This window comes from Cornus florida, unplaced genomic scaffold (genome assembly GCF_030987335.1).
Source record: "Cornus florida cultivar Cherokee Brave unplaced genomic scaffold, ASM3098733v1 CherokeeBrave_3.0.0_Hap2_Chr02, whole genome shotgun sequence".
NCBI lineage: Eukaryota > Viridiplantae > Streptophyta > Magnoliopsida > Cornales > Cornaceae > Cornus > Cornus florida.
The window spans coordinates 8,219,100-8,241,918 of record NW_026775572.1 but is presented as its reverse complement, the minus strand read 5'-3'; the positions used below and the strand labels follow the sequence as shown (position 1 = coordinate 8,241,918).

At 33.4% G+C, this 22,819-nt stretch overlaps 1 protein-coding gene across 2 annotated transcripts; it reads left to right on the top strand.

Annotated features, from left to right (window-relative positions):
• The first annotated feature begins 13,817 nt into the window (after positions 1-13,817).
• On the top strand, positions 13,818-22,458 carry LOC132293458 (mediator of RNA polymerase II transcription subunit 4). Of its 2 annotated transcripts, XM_059790952.1 has the most exons (4): positions 13,818-14,505; positions 14,801-19,437; positions 21,631-21,971; positions 22,073-22,458. In XM_059790952.1, the coding sequence occupies exon 2, from the start codon at positions 14,831-14,833 to the stop codon at positions 16,061-16,063; it is 1,233 nt and encodes a 410-aa protein (XP_059646935.1). In that variant the 5' UTR covers positions 13,818-14,505; positions 14,801-14,830; the 3' UTR covers positions 16,064-19,437; positions 21,631-21,971; positions 22,073-22,458. The 2 variants fall into 2 exon arrangements, with proteins under 2 accessions (XP_059646935.1, XP_059646934.1); XM_059790951.1 differs by lacking the exon at positions 21,631-21,971.
• Positions 22,459-22,819: the final 361 nt, after the last annotated feature.

Sequence of the window (22,819 nt, the reverse complement as noted above, 5' to 3'; positions counted from 1 at the left end):
TATTAAAAACATGTCATCAAATATAATATCCAAAATACACCATGTGTCAAAATACAAGTCCAAAAGTAAGTTACACAATGGATGTCACAATTATCACAAGTGGCTCAAAAATGTTGTTAAGATCCCAATCAAGCTAGGGATGAGAAACCTCCTCTTGGGCAACGAATTGCTCCATAGGAATGTCTCATGAATATAAATTAGGTTTATCAAAATTCTACAAACATTGCATGGTCATACAATACAAGGAACATACTCCTTAACGTCTAGTCTCAAGGGAAACCTAAATAGGATCATCCTAGTCTAGCATAAATAATATTAATTCATTCATCAAAACAAACATAAGTAATAATGTGTAATGTACATAAATTCACAAGTTGCAATAACACATAAATGCCAACTTGAAAATAAAAGTCGAAATCAATTAACGGGATAACTCGGAACACACCCACACTCCCGGTCACATAGCTATGTTATGCGCCTAAATAAAAATAGTCGTTTTCGGATTATTAGTCCGCCGGAAACTAACCGATTGGCAAATATAAAGTGGGGAAACTCATGTTTCACCTGCGAACGCTGAGCCCTCGCATTCTCAAGTAATAACCCCCGAGTATCTCCTAAAATCAACAAACAAGTCCACAAAATAATCCATATTCCATGATATGCCCAAATTGCTTTTCACATGCGCATATAAATTATACTAATCACACAATCCATGTCCTATGGTCCAAATCACTATAATGGCATACTCTTGATGCAATGTTAACAAATTGGGTATTTTAAAGTCATTTAAATTCATGTTATCATTATATCAAATTTCAAGTGTGTAAAAGTTTAACATCATCATTGATATATACATCTTTAAAATTAACCTTCACAAAATAACAAATACATGATAATTCCATAAATAAACATAACATATAAGGCGCTTTAATTACAAGAAATTGTACTCATTAAGATCTAAGACTTTAATTAACATCTATAATATCAACAATGGAACAAATAATATATTACACAAGAAAATTGATATAAAAACCAATAAAACATTATGGACATGGAATTAAATCATTATATAAGCTCTCTAATTAAACCCACACACACAAGTGTATGCATAACTCACACAATGGTCATAAAATTCCAAAAACTCCTAGGTTATAAGCACAATACACCCCTACCTCAAGTTAGGAGCAAACCCTAGCTACTCCAAAAGAAAAATGTGCTCCAAATCCAAAATTGATTGAGGGGTTTTGTTCCTCTCGTAGTCCCCGTCAATTTCCCTTCTATGCAAGCTCAAAATCTCAAAGGTTGGAGGTGAAATGGTGGAGAAATGGTTGAAGTAAAATGAAAAATAAGAGAATGGGAGAGAGAAGAGAGAGTGTCGGTAAAGTGGGAGGAATGAGAGGATTTTGGGTTTATCTTAGACTTTCTCTCTCTATACAAGCACACATATACATATCACACACATTCTCATCCACACATATCCTATCAACTAGTCAACCTAGGCCCCACCACATAACAAAATACAATTAAAAATAAATATAAAAGGAAAATAAAAATAGAAGACAAGACTTGGTCATCACAGAGGATGCCTCTCTCGTGCAAAAAATACTCCTAAAGTTTTAATCTAGTACAAATAAATCCCTTTAACAAATTTAAACCCCAAGTTGACTAAATTACCTTTACTGAACCATTTTATAAAATATATAAAAATAAATAATTTTATAAAATGACACTATTGGAGGAAGTCGGCAATGGACAAGTAAATATAAAAATATAAAATAAAAATAAAAGTATAAAAAAAAAAGTAAAGATAAAAATAGAAAATAAAAAATAAAAATAAAGTGCAAACTAATTTTTTTTTTTTTTTTTTCCAAATTCCGAAAACTAGTGCACACTGATATTATATATATATATATTGTTTAAAAGTGTTGGGACGAACGAAAATAAAATAAAGAAAAAATTTTTTTTAGTAAAAAAGAGTAAACTGAAATCTAAAAAAAATCAAATTCTTGTTTTACAAATCCTCAAAGTTTTTTTTTTTTTTTTAAAAAAATGTTTAGAAATATATATAGAGAATTCTTTTATTTTATTATTTTTTATTATTATTTTTTTAATATAAGGTAACGCACGCATAACAACCCTATACATAAGATTAGTAACATATATACCCCTTGGGCATTTTCTGAAGAGTAAAATAGCAAAATGGGTATTACAACGCTAATTTATGTCCGATGGGGTATTTTTGCATAATGTAAAAGATTAGAGATATTTTTTGCACACTTTTTAAAATAAGGATAAAAGAGTAGTACGCATAATATATTTTAAGAGTATTTTCTACACATCAGCCCGTTTTTAAAGTGTGGGACGTCTTAAATTCTATCTATATTTCTAAACTACCATTACCAAAGCTAAATATTCATAGAAATCTACTAAATTAAAAGATTTAGTTACAATCTTCCACTAAACATTTTTTAAATTTTTCATAAGACCTCACCACATAAAATCAACACCTTCCCATTTTAAATATTTAATCAATCAAATTAATTCAGTTCTTTATGTTTATGAGAAATTCTTAATTCTTTAAATCAATGAAATTAAAATATTATATTTAGTTTAATTTTTAATTCTATTTTTTGTTTTTGAATTCTCATATGTTATATATGGTATGAATTTTCATTTCTTCTATTAATTAATTTCAAAAAGTATAATTACTAAACTTTTTAATATTGATATTGACTCAAAATTTATAAATAGGATATTATTCATGTTAAATGATATTAAAAAATTCACCAAAATTTACTAAAAATCCATCTTTATCGAATTATGTTATAAAAAGTGGTGTATCGGTGCATTTTGGTTACTATGTGTGAATTTTAAAAAATTCATGACTGCGATAAACGAGGTCATTAAGTAACGCCGATATGGATCCGATTCCATTATACCGTGACCAATACCGTAACTGCGAACCTTGATCATTATATCAAATAATCATTTCAACATATAATTCAACATATTTGCTGTCAAAATAAAATATTCAATACATAATTCATACAATACAACAAAATAGAAATTGGCTAACAATAATTCATCCTTTGATTCATCAAGAAACCAATTGTTCAAATTTTTTTTTTGTCTTCAACTGCCCACAAAAAAATGTTTTCAACTTTGCAAAAATAATCCAAAAGAATAGATATAAGAAAAGGATAGTTTTGTTTTCAGGTTAGAATTAAGTAGTATAGTTTCTCATTTGTTATGACAACCAAACACCAAAAAATAAAAAAATATTTTCTAAAAAATATTTTACATTCAAACAAATAGAGCCTAATTTATACAATGATAAAAAAATAAATAAATAAAGTACTTAATTAAATCTCACTCTTCTTGTGCATTGTTCTTCTTTTATTCCAATTGAGAGTGTTGGACCTATTGCGACTGGAATATATATATATATTTTTAAAAGTCTATTACATCTTGAATTGAAGTGGACTGTGTTTGTGAATTTTTATATTGGTTAGAATAGAATCCATCAAGGCGTACATCTGGGTGGTCCAATACTCTTTGTAGGGTATTTGGATATTAATAAACTTCAAGATATATTATAAGTATTTTCCACCTTAATCTATATTTTAAGAAATTCTAGCAAGGTTGAGATTTGAAGGATTATAAATTATGTTTCAGATATCTTGGTAAAAACCACAACACTTTGAACACTATACAACTAGGTTGAGTTTTGAATTTTTATTAGTTAATTGATCTTTTTTTATGTTTGAATTGTAGTGCAAGAGTACTGATTTTATATTTATTAGTCAATACTTTGTAGGTTGAATATTGTTTTAGGTGTTTTAAATTAAATCATAGAAATATAAATGGCAGAGATAGATCAGAATATTGATAATTAGAATAAGAAATTGTGGAAGTGGGAAAATTCAGAACATGTTTATATATGATAGGTTTAATCAAAATAGCACCAATACTTAAGCTTCGTTTGTTTCGATGAAAAATATTTTTTTTAGAAAATATTTTTTTTTCATGTAAAATATTATTTTATTTTTACTTTGTCGGTGTTTGGCAAAGGTCTACAACAAGATTGAGGTCGAGTCCATCGGATGGGGCATGTAAAATAATTTGTCGAAAATTGATAAATAAATTATTTTTGTTAAATTTTAATATATTTTTTTCGTAAATATTTTATGACAACCAAATACCAGAAAATAAAAAAATATTTTTTTAAAAATATTTTACGTCCAAACAAACGGAGCCTTAATGTCTTATATTATTGCAAATGAGTTCTTCGAATCAACTGTTTCAAAAACAATGCGCTGGTCAATTTTTGAAGTTGTTATCTAATTAGTATTTGCAAGTTTAAACTGCTAGTTTATAACTGTATCTATTTTTATATTTGAAATTATAAATTTTAAGAAGGATATTTTGATAATTTGAAATAAGAGTTTGGGAGGCATTTTAGAAATATCTTAAAGTTTTTTACTTTATTTAATAGAATTAGATAATTTATTTATGTCTGATAAGCTTAGTATTGGAACATCACTCATTTTTAAGAAATAAAATAATGATGTTGAATCATTGAATATTTTTTAAAGTTTTTTTTTTCTCAGCTAAAAGTGTGGATTATATATTTCATATCCGGCGTGCCTGACACAAGTACTCTCACGTACTTTTCAAAGAATCATTTAGCATTAGGAACGGGGTGAAAAATAAACGAGCGTGATCAAATGTCCAAAAACACAACCAAACACAGTTCCAGCTCTTCAGACAGTGCGAATCTGACAGTCATCATCATCATCAACCATCACAAAAATACCATGTCTACATCCTCAATCGCAGTCACCGGAGTTTGTTAAGAATTAATGCACTATTCTAAAAAAAAAAAGAATTAGTATAATTTGTCATACTATATAAAACCAGTAAAATTTAGATCTTTCTAAATACTGAAGTAAAATTTAGCTAAAAAAAAAAAGAATTAGTATAATTTGTCATACTATATAAAACCAGTAAAATTTAGATCTTTCTAAATACTGAAGTAAAATTTAGATAGATCTCCTTAGAAAAATATGTGTACGAGAAAATCAGTGTAAATATGGGTAGGAGTGGACTATAAATTCTCTCTTGCCCACCATTGAAAATTCAATTGCTGCGGCAATGGTTTATCCATTGGATACCACTGAAAAAATGATACTCAACCTCAATTCAATCTGAAATGTTATAGTTACTAAAGCTTAGGTTTACTCTGCTTCAATCTCTGTAAAGATGGGGTAGTTCATATAAGCTCAGTCCTCTCCCAGGAACAAAATTGAAATCTCATACATGTAACCTTGATCATTTTATAGCTAATTTTGATTCAGTTGTCTTACAAATTACTGTATGGACAGTGATCCAAAATATATCTACAGCACAAGACAAATTACTGTATGGACAGTGATCCAAAATATATCTACAGCACAACTGCATTTATCTCTACCAAACAAAAAGAAAAAGACGAAAGTATATAATCTCATCCTAGGATGTCTCATCCATCTCTTCTTATTTCCCTTTCATCCAATTTTCTTCTATCCTACCAAAAGGGGCATTAAAGTTTGAACTGCCATAGGGAAGCCCCAAGTCTGGTATTATAGAGTAATGTGGGATTGCCTCCAAAAACATTCTATTTGATAAAGAGAACAATTATGATAGAGTTTGCATAAATGACTTTCTTTTATATTGTGTTGAACTGTAAATAGAAGTATTAGGAAAAGATAATATTTTATTTTTTAAGAAAATTAAATAAAATAGTAACCCACAAAATGCAATAATCAATCAGATGTACCTTAGTCTTGATTTAATTTCAGAATGAGTCGACAGATTTTTAACAAATAATCAAGGGAGTTTAGCCTTCTGTTTAATCCTGTTTTTGACTGTGTCCTAGTAGAGTTGCACATTCTGTCTCAGTTCCATTTTTTTTTATCCCAATGCATGCGGATTGCCTGGAGGGTTATGGAAGGTGGATAGCTGTCACGTGTTTTATATTAAGTGTTTATGAATATAGTTGATACATATAATTAGGTAGGGGTAAGTTTTTTTGTGTTGAGATTAAGGAACAGCCACCTGATGACACAGTTTTTAAGGGATTTCACTAACATGTCTTTCTATCTATATCCTATGTCTTTTTGATTACCGAGGGAGTTAATTGCTAGCACCAGTCCTAGTCCTTCTGTTTACACTTCACAAAAAACTTGACAGAAGATGACTTTTCATCTGAGGGAGTTCACTCTTCAGAACTCAGCAGCTCTGAAATTTCAAACTCTAGCACTGTGTCTGCTGGCGTGGAGACCAACACAGAATCTGATAAGAAGCCATGTAGCTCAGAACACGGATCTCCCACCCGATGCATCTCACATATTCCAACTGAATCACAAACCATGTTATCCAATGGTAAACCTGTAGATGAGAATAAGGCAAGCATAAAGCCCTTCAAGTTGAGACTTCCAAGAGATTTGATGCATTAACTGCAGAACAAGGGACTGGACGAGGAAGGCATCCCTCACCTAATCGCCGGTTTGCATTTAGCTTCAGCAGGATGAGCACAAGTTTTAGTTTTAAGGAGTTCCAAAATCCCCATATTCTACTGGTCAAGTGAGTTCCAAAACTTCTGATTGTTTGGATAGCGCAAATGGAAAAGAGATATTAATGCTCATAGCAGAGCCAGGTCCACCCCTCTAAGAAGATTACTAGACCCTTTACTGAAGCCCAAGGTAGTAAAACCCACACCTTTCTGCTGAGTCTGTTCAGCCATTGAAAGAAAATGTGAATTCTGGTACCTCAATTGGCCAATTAATAGCACGAAATCATTTCAGGAGAAGCAGCATGAGGCATCAACTGTTGAAGCTCTTCTGCAGCTCATATTCAGAAAAGGATTCCCTTTATTCAAACTTGTGGTTGGTAATAACAGTGACATTCTCGCTGTTGCTGCTGCGAAAAAGTTCTCATCAGGGAAGGATGACTCTAGCTGGATTTACACATTCTACTCTGGTTCGTGAAATTAAGAAGAAAAGTGGTGGCTGGATAAATCAAGAGCATAAAGGAGAAAGTTGTGGCTTTCGCTATGATGTTGTAGGTCAAATGAAGGTTTCCAGCTCATGTTTTCTAGATTTGGCTACACGGAGCTCCAAAGAACAATTTGCAGTGAAAGAGTGTGTCCTGTATAGTTTTGATGAAACAGTAGAGTTCATGCCAAACAAGGAGCTCGCAGTCGCAGCCATTGTCATCAAGATCCCAAGGGAGAACTCAAACAAGGACGGAGAACAGAGCAATAAAGTAAACAATTTTGCAGGGAAGGGGTTAATGTATTGTTTGCAGGAAGATATATGGGAACTGCTGTAAAATGGGAGCAAATAGTAGCTCCAAGAGTACAACAGTTATTCTTCCTGGTGGTGTTCATGGCTTGCCAAATGGGGGAGTACAGTACCTTCACCATTGATCAACAGATGGAGATCTGGTGGATCAAGTGACTCTGAAGGTTGGGATGTTGGTTGCAAACTACGAATTCTCACCAATCAAACTTTTAAATGTGTAAGCTTGACTGTGGAGGTTGAGTGACTAGAAAGGAATAGCATGCAAGTACAATAAAAATGTGTTAGCTTTTACCAGGAGTTGTGATTGATCGAGACATGCACGTAAAAATTTCTCCATTGCAGCCTCAATTTACAATATTTGGAAGGAAAAGAACATGAAGCAATTCTATAATGACTATAAATAACATTCCTCTGAGTTGGAAGAACATGAACCGGCATGGAAATGAGTGTATCAAGACCAGAAATTGGAGGAAGAAAGTAAGTTGGATTCAAGTTCTCAAGGAGATTTGAAAATGGTCACTGAATCTGGAGGTCTTCTGGGCTGCCAAAGTAATACAGATCTGTATAATGGGTCTTGTAGCAGTCTTGGTAGCTCCATAAGTTATCGAGGTTCATTTCAATGTCCAAACAAAACCATATATACTTGGGACTGAAGGAGTTTAACAGTTAACGACGATAGGTTCATCATACAGACTCACATTTTCTTCATCTTTCTCCTGGCCCAACCAAACAACCAATTCTACAGTTATGACCAGAATACAAATGTAAGAGGTGAAGCATTAGTGTAAAATCTAAACAACTTGAAGAATAAAAATGAAAATTCAACAGAATTTGAGAGAGAGAAAAAAAAAAAAAAATTTGATGTTTCCTCATAATGTTGGAAAACTTATGCACGTCAAAAATATTTAAGTTGGCATGTCTCTCTATAGAATTATTCGGATTACAACGGTGGAAACTACACTCATGGAAATTTTCAAAAGTTCAGAGACTTGAATAAACGGTCTTCTCTTATTTTAATTCTATGCTAAAGTGTCTCATTACAAGTTTTTCTTAAATAATCAATTGAAAAATGATTTATATGAATTGAAAATTGTCACTTATTCCAATTACAAGATGGGACTTTTCACATTTCCTAATAATTTGAAAAATACAATGTCCATATAAAAAGGAAAAAAAAAAAAAAAAAAATAGCAAGGAAGGAAAATGATATAAAATACGACCAATTTTTGTACAAATTGATATGAAAATTATTGAGATAAATAATTTTAAAAAGAGATGGTCTTTATTAAACTCTATCGGGTTTAAGGAAGGGTCAGAATGGACAATTGCTTAAATCACATGGTGGATGGTAGGTGATAGAAAAGCATGCAAGGGCATTCATAAATCAAATTGTGCCTATAAAATCCGTGCACCGGCTAAACCCACCTTTACAGCTATAGGCGCCACACACTACATATGGACTTGCATAATGTTGGGACAATATTTTTACCAAGTAATCTGACTAAAATGTTGTTTATTTACAGTAAAATTGCCTAGGATTAAGCAAGAAACATACCCTAAAATGTTAGGAAACTAAAATCATATCTTTCCATAAACGAAGAATATAACTGTTTTTTTAGAAAAATTAAAAATTAATAATGGGTGACTTTCGATATAAACGGCTCATGATCACAACGTGCAACCTGTGTTCATACCAAGCTGCTTAGAGAGAATCGTGAATAAACTAGGTAACTCTCCATTATTTAACCTTTCTCCTGAAAAAGTAGAGTGGTTAATGAGGATGCAGATCCATCTTTTTGGATGATACAAAGGCTTCAGGCTGCATTCTAAAATACAATGCATGCATGATGCCAGACACTATGTATATACACTGATATTATTTTATGGCTAACTAAAACATATCACAATAATTATTACAAAAACAATGGCAGCAGTGACAACACAACAATGACAACAAAATTAAGTTAAAAAATGGAAATTCTAGGAGCACTGAGGCTCATAACTAAACAGCAACATAAAACCTTTCAGAAAATAAATAAATAAAAATAAAAAATCATTTCCAGTCAACTAGACTTTTGACATGAGTAATTTGGCCATGTGAATAAGAACGACATAATTTCACTTCAATGGACCTACTGGCAATAACTTTCAACTCCGGGCTCCTCAAGTTGTACAAGTACCAGCCCCTTCCAAAAGGATGTATGTCCTCATCATCACCACATCCGAAAGGAGCCAGTACATCTGAATCATCGTGCGGATATATTTGTAGAGGAATAGCGTCATGTCGAATGATCATCAATCCGAGATTCCCAATCATTTGAATTGGGAAAAATGATTCACCTCTTAAGAAACTTGACAGACTGTTAGGCTTACCAACAATTGAAGCAAGACATATTTTATGTTTCTTAATCCAATTATGATTAGCCAAATCCTCCAACATCCATAACTCTAATTCCATTTCTGTGGCGGGGTTTAAGAACAGCTTATTGCTCCCCTAAATTCCTCTTTAGCAATGTCCATTGATTGAATAAAAGCCACTTCAAGAGTAGAACTCTTCACTTCACAAGTGTATGATATCCCATTCACAGTGATGGGCTTGAAACCACCTTCCCAGCAAAATGTGGATGGGCTGATATATGTCCTCCATTCGAGGCTGCCCCGATCTCCATCACTGTCTACAGTAATTATGTTGATCTTCCTCTTAGGGAAATTCCTGAAATTATCAATAAAAACCAACACTTTATATTTTTGAGTTGAAGCATCATATACTATCAAAAAAGAATCGTCACTAATCATTCCACGACTTGGATCTGGAGGTAACAACATTTGACTACCAGTAACAGGATTATGAACACACAGTGTCCCTTGCATGTATACCATCAAGAGGTAAAGCTTCAAGAAGTAATAAACCATCAGTAGAGGCAACAATATTCTTGTAATCTTCGGGAATATGTATACGAAAATCTGTGGAGTCTCTCTCTTGGAGATCCGAAAGAAGCATGTGATCGAATTCAAAATCTGCTGTGAATATGAATGAGGGCTTGGATTTCCATATGTGAAGATGAGAGCTGATGAATTTTGGATCACATATGATGGTTTTCCACAACTTACATACTAGTTTGAATCTAACGAGTGACTCAGCAGGTACTCTAGTTAGTATCTCATACATGATCTCTTTAGGCAGCCAATTCGAGGAGTTGTTTTCACTGTTTCCATTGCTTTTGCTATCGGTGTTGTCACTGTTTATGTTTCCCATGCTATTCTGCTTACAAATTTTCGGCCTCGCTAGCTCTACATCCCACACACATTCAACCAATATAATTTGTTAGAAATAAAGGAATGAAAAATATTATGCTGTATTGATGTGATAAAGATTATGTGAAGGTCCTATTTATACATTTGGGGGTAAGTGATGACAAGTAATTTATTGGGAAAATTACATATAAATGGAGTTAAAGTTCCATATTTACTTAGAGGCTGAGTCAAAGTTCCATATTTCTCTAAAATGGATTGCTGAGGTGGCACATGGTTTTTTACTGTTTAGAAATTGTGATGCCTAAAATACCCTTCCGCGAAGGTACTACTTTTTCTTCGAAGGTATTACTTTTTTGAACTGAAGGTACTACTTTTTAACGTCCAGGTACCATATTTTTTAAACACTCGCGAAGGTACTACTTTTTCTCCGAAGGTACTACTTTTTTGAACTGAAGGTACTACTTTTTTGAACTGAAGGTACTACTTTTTTATTAGGGAAGGGCATTTTAGGCACCACAATTTTTTAAACAGTAAAAAATCATGTGCCACCTCAGCAATCCATTTTAGAGAAATATGGAACTTTGACTCAGTCTCTAAGTAAATATGAAACTTTGACTCCATTTATATGTAATTTTCCCTAATTTATTCATATTAATATGGCAAGTGTAATCATATACGGTAATTTGTAGTATGCAAGAAACCTAGGTGGTAAAGGAATAAACTTGTAATCTAACCTAATTAAATATTAACCATATAAATTGATATAGATATCATATTTTTATATAATTTAAATGGTACTTTTCTAATATAATAAAATACAAGTTAGGCAAACTCAGAAACTTGAAATTTCTGTATGTTTATCATGCTTTATTGCTGTATAAAAAATATAAAAAAAAATTGAAATTTGTATCATTCACTCTTCTCTCACCTCTCGTACTTATTTTAAGTCTTATTACCCATTTACCATGTTTATCATGCCAAATGTGCATGGTGTGATTTTATATTTTAAATAGACTAAACAATTTAAGTTTCTATAAATAATTAGACTTATAATACAAGTTGGAGTATACTGATTACAGATGGATTTGTGTTATACGCGGTTTCAAATCCCATAAAAAATAGATAGAATTTGATATAAAATTAGTAGTATTTTTTATAAGTCATCATGCATGCATGTATGTGTAGAACTACACTTAGAATATATTAGATGATTTATCACATGAACCTAATTTATTGATATTTTTTTTATATGACATCATGCATAGAACTATACTTAGAATATATGGGATGATTTATCACAGAAACCTAATTTATTGATATTTTACTTAGAAGAGAAAAGCGCTTACCTGTAAACTGACACTGCCTTTGTCCGTTGCAAGAAAGTTCGTCTTCTTCGACTTCAACCAGAAAGCCCCAATTTGGTCTTCCTTCGGTTCTTCCAAAACAACCCTAATGAAGTTGGGATTTGCTGTCCTTCCGGATGACAAAAACCTACAAAATAATAATACTTCCTACTCCCATATTAGTTTTCTCCTGTCTGGACTAGTATTTTATACTAAGTTGAACATTGAATGTTTACTTAAACTATTTTTACATAAAATCCGCGGTTTGAAAGATGCATAGTTTATACTGAAATATAGAAAACGATTTACTAAACGGAGTTTTGTATATTGGTCGTGTTGTTTTGGTAATGTTTCTCTCCTGTCACTTTTAGACTTTGAATATTGTACTGTAACACAACATTGTATGGAAACTTTTTGTATTTTTAATACTAGTATAGATATAAATATAGTTGTTAAAAAAATATGTATATATATATAGATATAGATATATATATTTATCTTCTTTTTTTTTTTTTCGTATTAATTATAGATATGCTCTAAAATGTGCTTTAAAAATACACCCCCAACAAAATATTATTACAATTATTTTTAAAATTTTAAAATTTAATTTTATATTACTACTTCACCTCCACTAACAAAGGTTTCTGGCTCCGCTCCTGGATTGATGGGGCAAATACTAAAGAAATATCAACACAGGATCACGACCACTATTGATTATATTGTTTTATATATATAGTCCTACATTTTATTTTTCATTAAAGCTGGCAATAAAATTTTCCAAAACATGATAATTAATGAGATATAAAAATAATAGGGACAAAAATATAGAATGATATATATATTTTCTAAAATTGAGTGAAAAATGAAGGAGAGAATAAGAGAATACTCAACAGAGAGTGAAAAAATAGAGAGATAATTACTTTATCATTTTTTGGACCCCCCAAAAAAAAGTTAGTGGTAGGCATTTTCGAAAGTTCAATGGAGGCATTCTAAAATTTTGGGTAAAGTAAAAAAAAAAGAAAAAAAAAGGAACTGTACTTATAATCCCATATATGCTGCAGTTTGGAATAACAATATTACTAATTTTCCCCCTGAATAAGATTACGTTTTTAATATAGAATGCATAAAACCATCATAACCTGTTGATGATTGAATTCTTTCTGGAAGATGAAAATAATACTATAAAAATTACCAAAAAAATAGTGGCTAGCTTGCATATTAGGCTATATGTTTGGTCAAATTTCACATTAAAATATCAACACGGTCCTAACCTATACTGACCCGTCCATTTTTAACCCAACCCAAACTCGGCCCAACCTGTCCATTTGCCACCTCTAAGTCTAACCATCCCAATTCTTTTAGGCTATATTTGGTACGGTGGGAAAGAAAAAAAAAGGATAACATTAGTTATATGAAAAAGAGAAAGATAATTTTAACTAGTTTAGTTGATTAATGAAGAAAATGAAAAGAAAGAGTATATTTGGAAAATGAAAAGAATGGAAACTATTTTAATAAATTTACTATTATACCCTTCTATTTTTAAAAAAATAAATTTATAAATTTAATTATGTAATATAAAAATAAATAATAATTTAAAAATATTATTGTTTTTTTGAATTCATTTTATACCTTTAACTTATATACTAGATTGGCAAAAAAAATATATGTTAGATAGAAAAAAGAAATTTTACTATTTTAATACAAATGAGTTAAATTAAAAATTACTAATAAAAGATGAATAAAATAAATAAATTACAAAATTGCATAATATTTATGTGACAAATGCATCAAAAATATGAAACCTCAAAAATTATAGGCCCACGGATGATGGGCCACCAGAAAAAACATAAATAATAATAATAATAATTAGGGCAAATTATTTCAGCCTCCCCAATCGGCTCTCGTTCTCAACTCTGAGCCCTCACTTTCCCAAAAAAAAAAAAAAAAAAAAAAAAAAAAGAGGTCTGAACTTGCTCTCTCTCTTTGCAACTGCAAACTACAAAATCAGAAGTTCAAAACCCATATATTTCAGTTTATGTATCTGTCTGCAAGAATCAAAAGTTCAAAACCTATTACCTATATCAAAACCCATATCGGCATATCATTTCAGATTGTTCCAAAAATCAAAACCCATATCTTTCAGTTTCCATCGCCCGCTGTTCCTGTTCGGGTTCGCCGTTCGCAAGCTTCAGCCGTTGTCTCTCAACTCTCAAGCTTCCCCCCCCGCCCCCCCCCCCCCCCCCCCCCGCGCGCAACCGCTAACTTGTATGTATGGGTTTTGTTTTAATATTTTTTCTAAATCAACTAATCAAGGTCTGTAATTCTTGTTTTGCAAACTAAATCCCAAAATCAAGTGTTTATTTTGTGTAAATCATCGGAAAAGAAGGAGCTCGTGCCACCGAGGTTTAATCTTGCCCCCAACTCTTTTAATTTGTAGCTATCTCTCTTTCACCCGAATTTATCGATCGCAATTCCTCACTCGTTCGAGAGAAGAAGCTTGTGGTCATCAGAGCCAGATCTGAGAGGAACGTCGCGAGCTCATTCAGCACCTTCGTCACGTGGTGGTACGCCTGTTCCTGTTCTTATAGATACATCTATATATCTATATGTATTAGATTATTTTACTCATTGGTAACGATTTTGAATTTTGTTTGGATTGTAAAAATGAGCATTTGTGAAATTAACTGGTAAATTTTTGATGATGAATGTCAAGTTTATATATTACATAAGTGCGATCTAGAATTGTGTTTAATCGCATAAATGCTTCTTTATTTTTCATCCAAGATCTTGATCTTTTTGTATTATGATTTCAAGTTGTCATATTAAGTTTCCTTTTTTGTTTTTCAATTTTTGATTTAGGTTTCTGAAAGAGAGAGAGAGAATTCCAAAATGCTGCAAAGTGTCCCACACCAAATTGTTCAGTCACCAGCTAGGTTAGGTCTGTCTAACCCAAATTCACCCTCTCTTCAAAACCCTACCCCTCCTAAATTTTCCTCCCAAATCCCACAATCTCATCACCCTCATCAACAGTCGAATTTGTCAACTGCCACAACAACCTCCTCAACTCTCCTCTCTCTCCTCCCGCCTCTCTCTAGAGCCCAATCTCTTCTCCTTCAAATGGCCTCCCTTTCATCAAGACTATTCGAAGTTTCGCCCAATCGATCCCATTGGCTTGCTTCCTTCCGTGGCTCGCTCCCTACCTTTCTATCTTCCCAGACCCTAACCTTAACGTCAACTCCACCAGACTCCTCTCCTTCCTCCACCAAAGAGATCCTCTCCCTCTTCACATCCCTTCAAACTCAGCTCTTTGAAGCTGTTGCTGAACTTCAAGAAATTCTTGATCTTCAGGATGCTAAGCAGAAAGTATCTCGTGAAATTCGGTCCAAAGATTCTGCAATTCTTGCCTTTGCCAACAAACTCAAAGACGCCGAGAGGGTTCTTGACATCCTTGTTGATGATTATTCTGATTATCGCCGCCCCAAACGATCAAAAACGGAAGATGATTCAGAAAGTTCTTGTACCACAACTGTTGCTAGTCAGCTGAAATTATCTGATATTTTATCATATGCCCACAGAATAAGCTACACAACTTTTGCACCGCCTGAATTTGGTGCTGGGCAGGCTCCTCTCCGTGGTGCACTGCCACCCGCCCCACAGGAGGAGCAATTGCGTGCTTCTCAGTTATACAGTTTCTCTGACCTTGATGTTGGTTTACCTAAAACAGTGGAAGCCAATGAGAAAACAATCGAACCATTCATCGAAGCTCCAGCTGCACAACCGGCAGAATCCAATCCACTTGCCAATCTGGCTGCCATTACGGGTCTGATTCCACCAAATATTGTGGTTCCATCTGGATGGAAACCTGGGATGCCTGTGGAATTGCCAAGCACTTTACCTATTGTTCCCCCTCCTGGATGGAAGCCTGGAGACCCAGTTCCATTGCCCCCATTGGATTCTCTTCCTATTCCTGGTAGAATTGAAGAACAACCCCCACGACCCATTCCTGCTCAAATTTTACCTAATGCGCCTGAACCGATACAGGTTCGGCATGTCCAGCTTGATATTGATGACGACAGTAGCGACTATAGTAGTGATGTGGGAAGCTCTGATGATGAAGATTGACAGTCAGGTAGGATGTATGGCGTTTTAGCCTTTTAGGTCATCAATATCGTTGAGGTACTTTATGTAGGTAATGGTTGGAAGTCGGACACAAAACTGTTTTTGAACACACTGAATATGTTATGATCCTTTTATATTCTGGTGTACAATACCTGCAAATTCTATGACATGGTAGGAAAAAAATGGTTAGCATTTGAAAACATTGAAGTTGATGATTTAGCTTTTATGCCATATGAGAGAAGCTATATACTGTGATTCAATAATAATATATTTCTAAAAGCATGCATCTTTTTCTTGCTCAAGCTAGAAACATTATCTATTGTAAATTTTGCAGTCTTATGCTTCTATCAAATAATCCATATTTGTGAAGCCTAGTATGTACCCTGGTGTTGGCAATATCATAGTATGTCTCTTTGTATTGGTCAGTTCTGTGTTAGTGTAAGATCAATTGCTAGTGTGTTTGATCTTATTTATTGAATTGCACTTTTAACATACTTGGCAGCTTATATGTGATTGAACCAATCAATCTTAGATTCTGTTTACATTTATTTTCTGATCAATTTTCTTGTAATGTATTTGTGTCTTTCAAACATGGTACTAATCAGAGTCCAACAATAAATTATTATGATCTTGCAGAAGACTTGGGTAACAAATTCAGTGTGCAAAGTATCCTTCACACATGCACTAGATTTTTGGCACCTTGGTCCTTTGGCTTAATAGGATTGACAATGGTGGTTCATTGCCGTTTGTTCATGAATTAACCACCAAAGACACTCCATCTTCCCATATTCTTGTTTGTGTGTTGTTCTGCATTACACACGTTTCCATACTCTATAAGGCCTCGTTTGGATGGGAGGATTTGGGGATAGGGAAGGGAAAGAAAGGATAAGGAATGTTGTGTTTGGATGGGAGGATTTGAGAAGATTTGGAGGGCAAGGAAAGTAGATTTAGTGGCATTTTCATAATGTCAAAACTAACCTCCAAAATTAGATATAGAAATTTGTTATTCCTTTCAAGTCTTTATAACATAACAAGGGTATGATAGTAATTTGGTTATTCTCCTTTCTCTCCTATGTTTTATCCAAAAAATATATATTATCCTTTTATTTCTTTTCACTCCTTATCTATCCAAACATGAATATAAATTATAGGTATCATCTCTTTTCTTTTGTGTTATCCTTTTGTGTTTTCAAAGCAAACTTGGAAGTGTGCATACCTGCTGCGGCTTCTAAGCCTTGAGAAAAAAGAGGGTGGTTGTAGGCGGTTGGGTAGAGTGCCAGCATAATAAAGTAAACACTAAGTCTGGCATCTTTACTCTAAGTCTGGCATCTTTACATGTGCACCTGTTAATCATGAATGAAAATGTCGCATTTGTGGAATTCTCGCATGACAACCACTCCATCTCTCCCCCATTCCCAGCAAACTTTCCGTCCTAAGGATTGATACTTTGATTTTTTTTTTTTTTCTATGCATAAATGGCCCCATGTCAACTCTTTGGAACCCAAATCTCTCCCTCTAAACATGTATCTCTCTCGCCGCTAGTAGATATCCTTCCCATGGTCGGTCACTCTTCCTGGCAAGAGGATGCATAGTGTAGTTGACTGTAAGTCTTCTTCCCCAGCACAAACAAGTTTCTGCAATTTTTTTTTCAACTAAACCCTTTAGCCCCTTCCACATTCAATTCAACCCACTAATCTGCATTAAAACTAACTGAATTCATGGTACTTTAATGGTGATCATCAAAACAAATCTAAATATTAAAATTGAAATCATATTTACCAAAAAATTCAGGTTCAAGCAATGCTTCGTCCTTGGTCTTGGGTTCTCCATGTATATACATTTGTATATGTAATACATACATACATACATATATATATATATATATATATATACATATATATATATATATATATATATATATATATATATATATATATTATGAACCAGATTGGATGCTTTTGCAACTGTGAACGCCTTTAAAATCACGAATTCTTTGTCAAGATCACTTCTCCTCGTGTTATTTTATCAGTACTCCTCTACAAATTATAAAAACGCTCAATGCATACCTTGATATTGTGAAATATCTATTGCCTTTTTGCTCTTTGAATACCAACTGTCTCGAGAGAGACAGATTTCCACTTATTGCTGCTTGAAATGTGCTTTCAATTTATGTAGGGTGATTGTTAGTATTCGTTTCGAAATTCTTTTATGTTGCTGTTTGGTATGAAGCTTATAAATCCTCGTATTGAGCTTTATGAACTTGGGAACAACTCAAAGAGATTACATGAAAATTCATGTCTTGTGTCTTGGAAAGTTGGTTTAATACATGCCAATAGGAGCTAATTAATGCTTTTGGTCTGAAAGTGTCGAACACAATGAATGAAAGAAACTGGGGAAGGAAGAAATATATATATATTGCAGGATAAATATAATGCATGCTAGTATTGCTAGAGTTGACTGTAGGATTTTTTCGTTATTTCAATCACCTGTATTCCTCATTAAGAATTTAACAATGGTGGGATTTTTTTTGCTATTTTATCACTCTGCCTAACAATGGTGAGATTTTTGTCACTATTGCAATCACCCGTGACACATTTATCATCTTTATATATATATATAATTTAAAAATTAGATAGAGAAGAACGAAAAAATAAAATCATGTAAAATTATTAAGAGGTTCAGGAATAAACCAAGCTGTGAAGAAGTCAGGGTTTTTTACAAATTTTTTCTGTTTGGAATAGGGTTTTACAATCTTTCCTTAAACCAGTTACAATGAAACCCAGTATCCAAACAAATAAAAAATCGCTAGCTAACCAAAACCCCACTACTCTGTTCTCTCACTCACTTCCATTCACTACAACCGCCTCAAATGGCCACCGCTGCCGCCCGCCCTCTCGTCACCATCCACCACCTCGACTCCGACATGGCCACTGACGGAGCCACCACCGCCCTCCCATTGCCAGATGTCATTAAGGCCTTGATCCGCCCCAATCAATTTGCTGAAACTCGCTCCTGGTGGTCATCTTGGAAGGTTTGTTATCTGGACAAAATCTGCATTTGAGAAGTTGGATTCGATCTACGGATCGTTCGAGAAAGCTTCCAAGAAGAAGAAGGGGTATGTGCTGCCTAAGTCAAAGATGGTGAATGCAGATTTGGCGAGGATTATTAATTCTGATGAGGTGCAGTCGGTGGTGTGGCCGATCAAGAAGGAGGTGAAGAGGGCTCAGTTGAAGAAGAACCCACTGAAGAATCTGAATACTCTGTTGAAGCTGAACCCGTATGCGAAGACTGCAGGGAGGATGTCACTTTTGGCTGAGGCTCAGTGAGTGAAGGCAAAGAAGGAGAAACTTGATAAGAAGAGGAAGCCGATCACTAAGGTATACTTGTTTGATATATTCATGTATATTGGTTTTTATGTGCTAATGCATGCTTGTAGATGTATTGTTATTTGTGGATATTCTTCCATACCTGAAATTGGTCTATGTCTAATTCATTTCCTTATTGGTTTCTCTAGTGGTTATGATTTGCATGGCATTTCTTTGCATACTTGAAAGTTTTTCTTTGTATTTTACAGTGTCTATGTGTGATCCTGAAATTGATGTGGGATTGATTTGATTTAGGTTTTTATACTAGTTGAATACTAGTTTTGGCCTTTTAAAATATTACACTGGCTGAGGTAAGAGCTACCATGAAAATATATGGTCTTTCTATGGTTTCATTAAGCTTTTATTGGTAAATGTTGATAATAATATAATATTAGTGCCGTGGGCTAACCATTTTCTGAAGTGGACATGGGGCATGTTTTATAAATTCACACGTGCGCTTATTCTCATATGCATATAATGCTTGCATAAATGCATATAAATATACGTTTTGTATGATTGTGCTGAAGAAATGAGTGTTGTTCAATGTACTCGCCTGGCATAGCCGCATAGCTGTTTTTCATTATGTGCATATTAGTATTGCTGAAAAGTTGATTAGTAAGTTTTGTTGTTATTATTATTATTATTTAATTTTTTTGTGGGGTAAATTTAAAATAATACACTGGGGTATTGTCCCTAAATGCTTTTTACCAGACATTGTTCTCTGACTTCTTTCTTCAGTTGGCTATCCTAATGTTGGACTAGGTTGGCTATTAGTCCTTAAATTGGAAGAGTAGGTGATTGTCTCAATTGATTTAGGAACCAATGATTTGTTTCAGTTCAAAATTGATGGCTTGACATTATGGGTAAAGCAATGAGAGGGCGATTGCCCTGGAAATCTCTAGGACTAGTTGGACCCACCTACGAAGGTGCTGGGATGATGGGCCAAAGATAGATAGACATGGATTTGATATCATTTTGCACCAATGTCATGTGGAAGTTGGTATGTTTGTCTACTGTGGATGTGTATAAGCGTCCTATTAAAATCCACAAACTCATCAAATCTCTAAATTGAAAGACACTGGGACAAAACTAAATATGTGCATATGTGGAGTAATATTTTTCATTTATTTTACAAAATAAGATGTCCTTTTTTATTTTTTTATTTTATATATATATATTTTTTTGTTTGTTGCATAGAACATTTTATTAGTTTGAAGCAGTAATCTAACAAAAGGAATATAGTAAGAGTTCCTGTACAATTATATAGTAGTACTACAATAAACTGTGTACTTGTTTGACTAGAAATGTCAGACACGTTCCATATCCAAACCAATGCACTCTTTGTTCGATATGAAAGCTCATGTAAAAGAGTCCTTGTAATATAGTTTTTCACAAAGTAATTGCTCTTTGACTAACCGCATCCTTTATCTTGTTAGACTGAGTTGTTACCATTGCACAAAATGATTGTCACTGGAAAAAGAGAGATAACATAGCAACATAGACCTGGACTACAAAAGGGAAATAAACACAGGTTTTGCAAGGATTACGTGGGAGTTTTTGACCAACTTTGTTACAAAAAATAAAAGAAAATAATAATAAAAGAAGGAATTTTCTTAGTCCTGTTAACCACCCAATTGCTTAAAAATAACTGTTCAGATCCCAAGAAACTTCCAGCCTTCAATTGGTTACCATTAGTGATCTTAAATTGAATTTTTTTATATGGGGTTGTATGGCATTGTGAATCTGTGTTTTTTTGCTTGAAATAAAAAAATTTATGTCTTAGGTATTTTGACACATTAATGGTCAAATAGGTATGATTAAGGGGGTACTAGCAGTATTTCCTTAAAATTGCAGTTAATTGCATTGTCTGTCACACTCTCGTGTTATTTACTGTTTTGGTGCTATTAATTGTGAAAACAACTTTGCGATTTGGTCTGAATGCTTATTATGTTTCTGTTGAGGCACAGGCTGCTTGATATGAATTTCTTGTTTCTAGTTTAATTTAATTGCTTCTGTCTTGTTTATTGAACAATTTCCCTACACGCACCTTCTAAATTTAGTTGTCTTTATTATCTTTTGATGTTATGACCTTTTTGTTCTGTTCTTTATGAATGCATTGTTTTCCTAAACCTTAGAAATTTTTGCTTATATTTAGTACTGTTTGCTTGAAGTGGATTTGAAACTTGTGACTTTTGTTTTCTGAAGCTTTGGTTCTAGAGTATAGTTTAACCACCAAGTTCGGGATGGATTGGTGTGGTTCCTCTACGCCTAGGACACCAGAATATCAAAGTACGCCTAGGACACCAAAATATTAAAGTATGAACAAAGAAAGGCATGAGGGGAAAAAAAAAAAAAAAGCATAATGGCTTGTGATTGTGAGGCCCCAGTTCTTGACCGGATGGGACACCAAAGGCCTCTGCCCTTCCATCCCTTGGATAGATAGAGAGGGAGGGCAGAGCTTTTGGTTTTTTCACACCTTCGAATGTTTTTGCATCGACAATGTAGCTAAATATGCTGAAATTAGCCCTCTTTTCTTCCATGGACTGGTAATGAATGTTGATTGTACTAATGTACAGTTTATCACGTTTTATGGAGACTGGAATGCTCTTGATACTTTACTGATTTGATTCTGTTCCATTTTTTTAAGGAGGAGATGAGTGCAATTAAGGCTGGTGGCAAGTCATGGTATCAGACAATGATCTCAGACAGTGATTTCACAGAGTTTGAGAACTTTTCAAAGTGTCTGGGTGTATCCCAGTGACTTGGTTTTTCACCTTTGGAATTATCTATAAATTGTTTACTTTGTTGTTCTTTTATGATGGCCCTTTTCCTTTTTGAGGTTGGAAGAGTTGACATTGAATGAAATTTAAATGGGATGGGAATTTACTGAAACAAACAAGATTTTGCTCGAGAACATTTCTGTTTAGGTGTTCCTTTTTAGCTTTTTCTTCTCCCAAATAGAAGAGAGTTGTTGGGTAGCTTGTCATCCCCAAATGGATTTTAGTATATTTATGGTTATTCATATTTGATTCACTTTGCTTTGCTATGTGAACCGTTCATTATATTTGCTTCTGATTCTCTTATTCATTAAATTTCAATTTGATGAATGACCTTTTTACGATTAGAGTAAGGCCCGCTATGATGTTCACATGACATCATCATGATTTTTAGTTCTCTCTATTTCATACTTGCAAATAATTCAGAAATGCCTTTCAATTATAATACTTCTGGCGTCATGAGCTCTTTTTTAGATCAAAACATTTTGAGTATGCAAAAATGTGCATCGATTGCTTTATTACTTTGCTCATATGGAGTTATATCTTACAAAAAATTCACATTAAAATCATACAAGCTAATTATAGGTGAAGCTTTCATTTTGTCAAAAAAAAATGAG